The sequence below is a fragment of the Amblyomma mixtum genome, chromosome 3 (assembly GCF_055824585.1).
Source record: "Amblyomma mixtum isolate Tamu chromosome 3, ASM5582458v1, whole genome shotgun sequence".
Lineage (NCBI taxonomy): Eukaryota > Metazoa > Arthropoda > Arachnida > Ixodida > Ixodidae > Amblyomma > Amblyomma mixtum.
This window is the reverse complement of record NC_143014.1, coordinates 275,218,002-275,229,692: the sequence shown is the minus strand read 5'-3', so window position 1 is coordinate 275,229,692 and position 11,691 is coordinate 275,218,002. Positions and strand designations below refer to the sequence as shown.

Here is an 11,691-nt window from a genome sequence, read left to right as displayed (position 1 = left end):
ACGTGCGTTTCCGGAATATATTCTTTTCATTTACGATTCTTCTAAGGCAATTTTTCTGCGATGCAATAGTGGTGCGGGAGAGACATCTCTAGTTCTCGTCCACTTTCTGTTCTGAACCCACGAAAGCAACCTCCTGTAGCTACGGCGGAACTATCAGTGCATTTCGTCCGTCGCCCAACATCAATGGCCGACATGGTTGCGGTATTTTTACCCCAGAACGACAAACGGTGGAGCTGTAGGCAACGAGACAGGTTAATGATGTAAAAATACCCACAATTTCGTGCAAAAAATTTTTCCGCTTCATTCTGCTTTAGCAATGAGGGTGCAGACTTTCGAAATTGGGAATCGCACATAACGCAACGTCCGAGTGCACGATCGGCGGCACCAGGCACACTGGCACTAAGCGAGGACGGAGCAGTCGGCCGTGTGTTGTCTCCAACAGCGCCGCGCAGCCCCGCCGCCGCACGCCAATGATGTCGTTTTTCGAACTACTTTCGCATGAAAGACCAAAATAAAGGTAGAACATACAAACTGAGCTGGAGATAACAAGAAAGCCGTTGATTTCGAAAGCAGCCTGGTCGCAATAGGGATGATGCGGCATTTCGTATTTCCCAGGGAGCAGACTGAGGTGATAAAACGCTGTTCGGTTCCCAACGGTTTCACTTCTCTGGCAGCAGTCAGCTCGAGACGGCGACGGACGAAATGCACTAATAGCTCCGCCGCAGCTACAGGAGGTTGCTTTCGTGGGTTTAGAATAGAAAGTGGACGAGAACTAGAGATGTCTCTCCCGCACCACTATTGCATCGCAGAAAAATTGCCTTAGAAGAATCGTAAATGAAAAGAATATATTCCGGAAACGCACGTATATTATGTAGCTTCGAGGAAAATGTGGTTTTTGTGTTTAGTTCACCCGTCGCGGTCCAGAGTTTCAACCTCAGCAAGCCAAGCGCCAAAGGAGCGCCGTAGCAGACAACGCGCGGCGGGCTCCACCTTCCGTGTTGGCTGCGCATGCGCCTGGTGTCTCCGATTCTCGCCTCTTCTCGAAAGGGGCGCTTCGCGGAGCGCGGCGGCCACGCTGCGCGAGGTTCCCTTTAACAGTGGACCATACTGTACGTGAACAAATAATACAAGCGTGTTTTTCTGACGCCGGCGGCCGGCATGCTGACAGGCCGGCCGCGCCCCTGTGTCATTATGACGCTGGCACTCTGCGCGCTCGCATTCTGCCCCTTGTCAGTGCGACGCGCCGCGTGCGGCCTGTCAGTTTTAGAACAGGGGGCCCCAACGCTTGGGGGCCCCAAGGAAATAGCGGGCCCCAGCGCTACGTACGAGTGCGCCGGTGAGTTTTAGAATAGGGGTCTCCCCTACGCAGTGGAGTCAGGCTTGCGTTTATCGACTGCAGCGCCACTACGGCAAACCAAAAAGATACTCTTAAAAAAGATTTTAAAATATGCGTTCATTTCATCGTCAGAAACTGTTATTATTGCAGACATACGATTTAAGAGTAAAAATTATAAGTGTGTGTTTTTACTGAGTCGATAAACTCCATTCGAACGTCCCACCAAGTCATCTCTACGGCAACCAAACGATGCGTACTCGCTTAGCCTAGCAGCTTTGTAAACACAGAAGCAGTCTGAAAATATAGGGCATTTCATCGCTAAAATTTTGTGGTGAGGGCATCATCAGACAAAGCGGTAGCTTCGTGTGCCTTTTGTTTGCCGTCAACTTAATACACAGAGTAGCGGCGACAACGAATCGGTGGTGAAGCGGAAGGCCCCGCTTCGACGGGTGTCGCCATGTTGCCTGTACGTAGAGCGGGCGTTGGGGCTCACGCCTGTTTGAACCTCGCGCGCTCTCTGACGTCAAACGACGTATACTCGCTAAGCCTAGCAGCAATGTAAACACAGAAGGTCTGTTCGATTTACCTGCACTGCTGGAACTAGTTCATGTGGTGCCGCACTCGGCCATTCGTTTTGGCAGTGCAGCGTGGCGCCCTCTGAACTGAGGCGTTCGTTTTAAACAAGTGCCGGCGTCGTGCACGCCTAGTTCAGACAGATCCTGCACTGCGTTTAGAGCTGGTGCCAGTCGTGCAGAGCAGAGCTACTTTTGCGGAATAGCCATGGCAGCAGACGACGGCAGCATATGTGTCGCGATCAGCGGCATATTGACGAAATTAACGCCGATCGTTAATGAAGATGGCAGCCGAGTTCGTCAAGAGAATGGCTATGCTTACAAGACATCAGGTATGTTTTGGCCGTTTGAACGGTAGATCTATGTTGCATGCAACACGTGGGTGCATGAAGTGTTTCGTTCAGAAAGTCAAACCCGAAGGAAATGTTTCGCTGCGCATGTGTGCTTAACTGAGCGCGCTGATTGTATCCTTAGCCGTGATTTAATTTCTTCTTGACACCTTAGCTGCTTCCAGAAAATATGTGGCGCACGATGATTCCGAGTAGACAAAGGCAGTCTGTGCGTGTACAAGTGTTTAGCGGTTACATTTTCTACTTTTATTGATCCCACATTTGTAATTCTTTAGACATGCATTTAAATAATTGAGTGTCTTTGTGCGTTTTTCTTGATCCCGCATTTGTAATTGTTTAGGCATGCATCTAAACAGTTGAGCGTCTTTGTGTTTGCGCTGGTGGGATGCACTGCGTTTGACCAAAACAAAAACTTCAATTTTGTACATCCAGTATTTTGGTGCAGCACCAGAGACTAAATTACGATGTTGCACTGAACAATTTTCTACTCGTCACGCAGGCGGGGAAGTTATGACGGTTGTATTCGCGGACGAACAGCCAAATACCAGCACTGCCAGCACCCCTTCGCTGGCAGCAGCGTGCGGTGCGGCACAAGCTGAGCAGGACGTCCCGGGGGAAGTGCCCGATGTAGTACCCGAGGAGGAAGTTAGTGAACTGTGGCCCGTGAGGAGGAGACGGTTCCTAATCTCACACTACAAGGCGAAGAAGGTACTGCTTGGGAAAAAAGGTGGCTTCCGGTAAGCTTTATTTCTTGTAAGCAAACAGTAGTGTTGGGGTTCGATCATGTGAGAAACTGTTGAGAAAGACAGTTTTTCATGTGGCATGCAAGTTCTTACTGGAGGCCATCAAATCAGTGCAGGAGCCCCTAAATACCCTCAGTGGTCCTTCACATGTCAGACATTTTGAGAACCCTTGACACAGAGCAATTATTATTTTTTTCATGAAAATTGATCATTTTTTTATGATCCCTATCTGTAGGACAAAGAGGGCAATGTGGCAAGCCATTGCTGAAGCACTGAACAAGGAGTTCAGTTGCAGTATAAGCCCTCTACAAGCTGAAAACAAGTGGAAGAGCCTCGAAAGGGCCTATAAAAGAGCACAGGCAAAAAATAACTCGTCTGGCCATTCACGAGTTTCTTGCGACCATGAAGAGTGAGTATTTTTTTGTACATATGTATCTAAACGATAGCATATTGTACAGTGGGTACAGGAGAATTAATCTGCTTGCAAATATTTTGACAAACAGACTTGAGGCTTGCTTTAAACACTTTGTTCAGTTTATTTTTGAGCTGCATTATCCCATTTACTGATCTTGCTACTGTGGATTTACTTTATATGCCATTCATAAAGCTTCCCATTTTTTTTAGGGAGCTAGCTGAGGTGCTCGAACGTGAGCACCACATTAAGCCAACATTTCTGTTAGCCCCTGGACAGGTCTTGCAGAGCGAGAATGCAAGGTAAGATTGCTCAAGTTTCATTGTTGAGAAATTTCAAAAAACAATGCTTTCAACATTAGAGCGATTGTTTCAGCACACCTCCTGACTCGGAACCCAGCGGCCACCACGAGGCAGAAGAACCCGCACAAGAGCACCAGGAGGCCCCACCCCAAAAGAGGCGCCGCAGGAAGGACAATTCTGTGGACGCACTCCTGAATGTTTTTCAGGAGGCCAAAAAGGAGAGGGCTGAGCGGTTCAACAAAAAGATGGCTTTGCTGGAGCGTCTTGTTGCAGCAGTGGAAGGAAAGTCAGCGCAGGCAGAATAAAGCATTTAAAACACTGAATGTCGTGTTGCTCGCAAGCCATCAAAATTACATGGTCACAGCATGCTTACAATAGCGTAGGTGTTTGCAGTGGTGCTCAAGCCTCTGACCACACCTAACATGCACTTAACAAAGGCACAATCATGATCAATATGACTTGCAACATTTTTTGCACTTTGTTCATTGCATCGCTGGCTAATTGCATAGAATTTCAGCAACACTCTGTCTACGTTTAGAACCTACCTCCTTCCACATAATGTAGCTGTTCATATCAAGCATAGGCACACGGACTAATGCTGAGAGCAGTTGAAAAAGTCGTAAAAGAAAACCTCATTCAAGTGATGTGACAGCATTGTATAAGCTCTGCTGATATCAAAAACAGATGTGTTGTTTAAAGGGAAACTGCATAGGTTTTAGAATTCAACAAGCTTAAGAGGGTTGAATGTGTGAAACTTGCAGGTAAAGCATGCAAACTCTTTTTGGGCTAGCACTTGAAATAGTGAAGTAATCGCCGATTAAAATCGGGACGCTCTTCAAACTTCCCCGCAGCGCAGAACGCCAAGTGGGGGGCGCATAATGACATCATGGAACGTATCGGTACATTTCCAAAGCACAAACACCTGCTTTGAAGGAAAAAACGAACGCCACCAAAGGCAAACCCTGCTGAGAGTTGCTTGGCAGTCTGAAGAGTGAGGGCAGGGTGTGGCTGACGACAGCGGCAATTTGAAATCATACCTTCCGTGACGGCACGCCGAGTTTCTCTGCACTCCTGTGGTGCATTGATGAAAAGCGCAAAATTCAATCGTCGATTACGTCACTATTTTAAATGCTAGCGCAAAAACACTAGGTACGCTTTACCTACAGCCTATATGAAACCTTGAATATCGCTAAATTCTAAAAAAGTGTTGCAGTTGCCCTTTAAGCAGCACACTGTTTATACACACTGCTTGCACACGTCCACAACAAAAAGTGCTTAATGTGAGCACTCAAAAGGGTTCACAACGTCAGCACTGCTTCTGAGCAATATCTTTTCGCAGGCTCTCGCTGAAACCTGCCACATGACGGTCAATGAAGGTGTCAGTGTCCTCATCATTGCCAACTTCTTCTTGCTGAGGCAGGTGCTGCAGTTCATCAAAGAAGTCTCGCTCTTCATTGCACAGATTGTGCAGCACGCACGCACCCATGATGATTAGGACGCACTGCTTTATGCTGGCAGCATCGACAAGATACAGCCGCCTGAAGCGCTGCTTCAACAATCCAAAAGCATTTTCAATTGCAACTCTTTGCTGCGAGTGCACTTGGTTGTACTTCTTCTTCCACGACGGGAAAGTTTGTTCATTGTCCCGGTATGGTGTCATAAGCCACGGCAGCAGAGGATAAGCTGAATCTCCAAGGAGATAACCACTGCTGCACTTGATCATGGCCTCTTCAAAAAATGTGCTTTCACGCAGAATTCTCGCATCGTGCGCCGAGCCAGGGAAACCAATGAACACGTCTAAAAACTTGTTCCTGTCATTGGCAATAGCCTGTAGTACAATGGACGGCCATTTCTTTCGATTGTAGTATGAGTGGGGCGATTCCGTGGGCTTGTTGATCTCAACATGGCAGCCATCAATACAACCTACGGTGTTTCGAGGTCCTCTGCCGGCGCTTTTTGCCAGGAAGCCGGCCTTGCTGCGCTCCTGCTCCTGTCTATCTGGCCAGGCAATCACTTCCGCACTCACGCTGTTGAGAAAATCCAACATTCGTTCCACACAACTGTGTACGGTCGACACGGCAAGGTCGAAGCGGTCGGCCAGTGAGTACATGCTGCACTGCCCACCCAAGTAGCACAGAACTACCAAGCATGTCTTTTCTGCACTGACTCTTGGACGCCCTCTTGTCGCGTTCGGGAAAAATGGTGACGACATGTACTCTACGACAAGTCTTTCAAACGTCTCGCGCGATAGGCGGAAAAGCCGTTTGAACTCAAAATCGAAGTACCGACTCACGACTTCTTCACAGTACATGGGAATTCTGTTTCGTCGCAACCTAGTTAGTTTTAGTGCTAGAATTATCACCACATCATCAAACTCTTCGTCTTCGCTGTCGGAGTCCATCATTTCGACGACTGTTTGAACGATGGCTGCAGTTGACGCCGCGCAATCCATAGCTCTCTGCACCAGATTAGCCAGCTTGTGCACCACAGACAGACACCACTCTCGATGAAACGCAGGCAGGCAGGCAGGCAGGCAGGGAACAACGAGCAAAATGGCGAGGCAGCGAGGCGAAGAGTCATGCGAAGAGAGGCGACGCGCCGGACTAGCAGAAGGCCTGCACCGCCTGCACTTCGGCATTCGTTTTAGTTTGGCGCTAGTGTCGCGCTACGCCTGCACTGGTGAACTAGCGCTGCATGAGTGCAGCACTCTTTCTGAACTGCCTGGAACTAGTTCACGCAATGCAAGGTAAATCGAACAGACCTAGAAGCAATCTGAAAATCTGGGGTGTTTTATCGCTAAAACTTTATGGTGAGGGCATCATCAGACAAAGCGATAGCTTCATGTGCCTTTCGTTTGCCGTGAACGTGGGGCACAGCGCAGCGACAACAACGAATCGGTGGTGTAGTGAGAGGCTCCGCTTCGACGGGCGCCGCCATGTTGCCTGAACGTAGAGCAGCGTTGGGGCGCACGCTATTTTGGCGAAATAGCTTTCGCCGCTAACGTTAACCCAAGACGCAGGGCGGGGCTTGCGTTCCGCGCATGCGCACTTCGACGCCCCAAACTTCTTGGGCCCCCAAAGCTTGGGGCCCCCTATTCTAAAACTCCCTAATTGACATCGGTTGGGCGCAGACGGCGAGCTGCTGTCGGTCGTTGTTACGCCGTTCGCAACGGCGCGTCACGTCGCGCGCCCGGCAAGTAGCAGTCACGTCGAGAGCCCGCGACACCTCTGCCTGCGGAAGCCCCGACCGTGAACCTCCCGTTCGTGTCCTCATCTCCATCGCAAGGGGTGGTTTGACTCGCAGCCCCCTACGCAAATTACACCTAATCCTCTTTCACGCTTGGGGAAAGCATTTTTTCTGCAGCGAAGAACAGAAGCGCTGAGCCGATGCGCGCCACGATAGCCGACTCGTTCGTATCGAGTTCATCTAAACAGAAAGTCGTCGAGATGGGCTGACCTTGCTCAACTCGATTCTCTGACTCAAACTGCCGCTGTCAAGAAACACCACCTAAACAAGTTCACGTAAGCAAGGCTACATCGAGCCGCTGATACTGGAGCCACGAAGGATAGAGAAGCAGAACCGAAACCGGTCCCGGGTCAGTGATCGATCTAAGACCACATGCTGCAGCTTAACGTAGTACAATTACGTGTGCAAATAATTGGAAAACTTTGTTTTACTTTCTGATTTTTTATAAAGCTATTATTTTAGCCCTTTGTGGGACAGCGGGACTCATACGTCCCATTTTTTTCATGGTAATGTTTTGTTTTTTGAGCTGAAAACCGGTGAATTAATTTCGCTTAAATTTCCACTGCAACCTCCTGGATGTCCAAGGAAGCTGTTTTAATAGCAATGTTGTGTAGTGCGCCAGCCATGGCGCCAGCCCTCGCCGGCACAACTTACGCGTGCTTCTTCCCTACGCCTCCGGCAACGGGAGGTGAACGCCGCTGCGGTCGAAGTCTGCGGCGTCCCTTCAAAGGAACCCGACCGCACCCCGCGCGCCCCCGCATCTGGCGCGCTCTTTCCTTCTCCTCCCTTTTCCCTCTCGCAGCGGCGGGGCGCGCGTGTAGTGCGCCAGCCATGGCGCCAGCCCTCGCCGGCACAACTTACGCGTGCTTCTTCCCTACGCCTCCGGCAACGGGAGGTGAACGCCGCTGCGGTCGAAGTCTGCGGCGTCCCTTCAAAGGAACCCGACCGCACCCCGCGCGCCCCCGCATCTGGCGCGCTCTTTCCTTCTCCTCCCTTTTCCCTCTCGCAGCGGCGGGGCGCGCCTCCCGCGCTCCCCGCCGCAGCTCCGTTAATCAGAGAATAAACGGTTGAACAGAACAGACGTCTTGTCTTCTCTCAGGATCTCCGAGCAGCTTCCGCCCTACAATTGGTGACCCGGTTTTCGACGCCCATAAGAAACGTAGAGCCAAGCTTTTCTCCACGCTGAAGACAGGACGTCAACGCACGCAGCTGAAATGGAACAAAATCAGCCACTTACGCCCAACCTCAACCAGACAACGCCAGATGTGCCCGGCGAAGCCGTCTCTGCAGTCACAGTGCGTCTGCCACCGTACTGGGAACGCAACCCAGCCGTGTGGTTCCTGCAAGTGGAATCTCAATTCCAACTTTCGAGAATTTCTTCACAGAAGCAGAAATTTCATCACGTGGTCGGCGCACTGCCATCAACAGCTGCAGAGGAGGTGTCCGACATACTCACCTCCTTCAGCACCAATCCTCCGGCACATCCATATGATGACCTCAAGGCAGCCCTACTGCAACGAACGGCCGCGTCCGAAAGGACGAAAATACAGCAGCTTCTCTCCGCGGAGGAGCTCGGTGACCGGCGACCCAGTCAGCTCTTGCGGCGGATGACGCAGCTTCTCGGTAGCAGTGCGCAGGCCAAGGACAATGCAGTGCTGCGTGAACTTTTTCTGCAGCGCCTGCCGTCCAACGTCCAAATGGTGCTTGCCACAGCCACAACCATGGACTTAACATCACTCGCCGCGCTAGCCGATAAGGTGATGGAAGTGGCCACCCCGCACTTGACCGTCGCTACCGTCAGCACGCCCACACAGTCGTCGCCGTTGGCCGTCCCCATCACCACTCCTCAGCCGTCGCATGTTGCATCCACCACCGCTACGCCTTCCGAAGTTGACCGCCTTTGTCAGCAGCTCGAAAAACTGATTGCGGCAACCACACACTCAGAGCCGCCTCTACGCCGTGGACGCCAACGTCACCGCTCCTCAACGCCTCGACAGCGCGGACAGAGTGAGCGAAGTCCATCCACAGGCCCACGCATCTGCTATTACCATCGTCGCTTCGGCGCCAACGCCCGGCACTGCCTCCTGCCTTGCAGCTGGACGGAAAACCGGCCGGCCGACCACTAGCGGCGACGAGCGGTCTGTGCCGAGAAGAGTGTCGCCTTTTCCACGTCTACGACAGAACCACCGGACAGAAATTCCTTATTGACACCGGGGCCCAGGTGAGCGTTCTCCCAGCCACAAAAGCAGAGCGTGCTTCCGCTGCAATTTCGTACCTGCAAGCAGTGAACGGAACGCGCATACCTGTTTACAAACAGCGCTCTGTGACGCTCAACCTCGGGCTTCGAAGGGTCTTCCGGTGGGTATTTCTAGTCGCCGACGTTGGTTCTGCGATAATTGGTGCCGACTTTCTAACGAAGCACGAGCTCCTCATCGACGTCAAGCGGAAGCGTCTCATTGACTCCGCAACTAAACTCTTTATTCACGGCATAGCAGCGCGCGCAACTACCGATGTAGCACCCTCATGTGCTACAGTTGCCAAAGAGCCGTTTGCAGCCCTGATTAATGAATTTCCAAAGCTAACGTCACCCCCGGATTGGACTCAACCCGTCTGCCACGACGTTCAGCACCACATCATAACATCGGGACCACCTGTTTTCTCTCGCCCACGACGCCTGGCTCCGGACAAACTCAAGGTGGCCCGTGCAGAATTCGAGCATATGCTGGAACTTGGCATTATTAGACCTTCATCCAGCAGCTGGGCATCTCCACTCCATCTTGTCCCGAAGAAGTCAGGAGATTGGAGACCATGCGGAGACTATCGTTTTCTGAACACCAAGACCGTCCCGGACCGATACCCATTGCCCAACATACAAGATTTCACGTCTTCTCTGCACGGTGCAACCATCTTTTCAAAAATCGATCTTGTTCGGGCATATCATCAAATCCCTGTAACAGAAGAAGATATCCCCAAAACAGCGATCACGACACCATTCGGACTGTTTGAATTCTTGAGAATGCCATTCGGACTTCGCAACGCTGCGCAGACCTCCCAGCGTTTCATCGACTCCGTCGTACGTGGCCTTCCCTTCGTGTTCGCCTACGTGGATGATATTCTCGTGGCAAGTTCATGTATCGAAGAACACCTGTACCACCTCCGCCAACTTTTCGAGCGTCTTTCGACTAACGGCATTGTTGTCAACACCGAAAAGAGTGAGTTTGGGCAACCAGCTCTCGTATTCCTCGGCCATCACCTGGACAACAACGGCATCCGCCCGCTTCCCGAAAAAGTGAAAGCAATCACCGAGTTTCCCAAGCCCACTTCAAGCACGAAGCTCCGCCAGTTTCTTGGCCTCGTAAATTTTTACCGCCGATTTATCAGAAACTGCGCCACCCTGCTTGAACCACTTGACCGTATGCTGTGCGGCAAGCACTCGGCGAAAACACTACACTGGGACACCACTGCGGACGATGCCTTCAATGCCATCAAGCGCGCTCTGGCCGACGCCACTCTACTCGCCCACCCAAACCCCGATTATCCGCTGGCACTCATGACAGACGCTTCCAACACAGCGCTCGGAGCTGTCCTTCAGCAGCAGGTCAGTGGCGTGTGGCAACCCCTCGCATTCTTCTCAAAACGCATGACTCCTGCCCAGACACGATACAGTGTTTTTGGCCGCGAACTTCTCGCCATATACCTGGCAGTGCGTCATTTCCGCCACTTGCTTGAGGGCAGAGCATTTACCATTTTCACGGATCACAAGCCTCTTACTTACTCAATTGGCCGTTCTGCATCCCTATATACGCCACGGGAAGTGAGACAACTTTCCTTCATATCTGAGTTTTCGACTGACATCCGACACATCAGTGGTGCCGACAACACCCCGGCTGACGCCCTCAGTCGCGTCGATGCCGTCACGCGCAGTCGTTCCGAAACATCGACTTCGTCCTCCTTTCCCTTCGACATACATGAACTGTCTGCAGCGCAAGCAAGCGACCCCGAGCTGTCCCGCCTACGTACAGCGCAAACATCCCTGAAGCTCGAGACAGTCCTCATTGAAGACGTGCCAATCGTTTGTGATACCTCCACAGGTACGCCAAGGCCCGTTTTGCCCATCGATTTCCGCAAGAAAATCTTCGAATCCTTGCACACCCTTTCCCATCCTGGAATTCGTGCAACTCAAAAGCTGATCAAATCCCGCTTTGTCTGGACCCGCATGAACACCGACATTCGCGACTGGGTCCGCGCGTGTGCACCCTGCCAACGTGCGAAAGTACACCGGTACCCTGTGCCCCCAACGCAGCGCTTCCTGCAGCCCGACGAACGCTTCGCAGTAGTCCATATCGACATCGTTGGCCCCCTACCCCACTGCCAAGGTTACCGGTATTTATTGACATGCATCGATCGCTTCACCCGATGGCCTGAGGCTACACCAATCGCCGACATCACAGCAGCCACTGTCGCCGCGGCCTTCGTCTCCACTTGGGTAGCGCGGTTCGGCTGCCCCACAACCATCGTCACGGACCGCGGTCGGCAGTTCGAGTCATCGCTTTTCACAGAACTCCTCAAACTGCTCGGAGCAGCAAGGCTACGGACTGCATCTTACCATCCACAAACAAACGGACTCGTAGAGCGTTTCCATCGGCACCTCAAAGCAGCACTTACGGCGCACGGACCCCCCGTCAAGTGGCTCGAAGCTCTTCCGCTCACACTGCTCGGAATCCGATCTG

The 11,691-nt window shown here is 51.8% G+C and overlaps 2 protein-coding genes across 2 annotated transcripts; both read left to right on the top strand.

Annotated features, from left to right (window-relative positions):
• Nucleotides 1-2,116: 2,116 nt before the first annotated feature.
• Nucleotides 2,117-4,020, top strand: LOC149354948 (uncharacterized). Its single transcript, XM_089583560.1, has 5 exons — nucleotides 2,117-2,240; nucleotides 2,758-2,995; nucleotides 3,237-3,410; nucleotides 3,626-3,715; nucleotides 3,789-4,020. Exons 1-5 carry the CDS (start codon nucleotides 2,117-2,119, stop codon nucleotides 4,018-4,020), a joined length of 858 nt encoding a protein of 285 aa, XP_089439686.1.
• A 4,155-nt stretch (nucleotides 4,021-8,175) lies between these two features.
• LOC149354947 (uncharacterized) lies at nucleotides 8,176-10,073 on the top strand. Its single transcript, XM_089576041.1, has one exon. The coding sequence runs from the start codon at nucleotides 8,176-8,178 to the stop codon at nucleotides 9,085-9,087; it is 912 nt and encodes a 303-aa protein (XP_089432167.1). The 3' UTR covers nucleotides 9,088-10,073.
• Nucleotides 10,074-11,691: the final 1,618 nt, after the last annotated feature.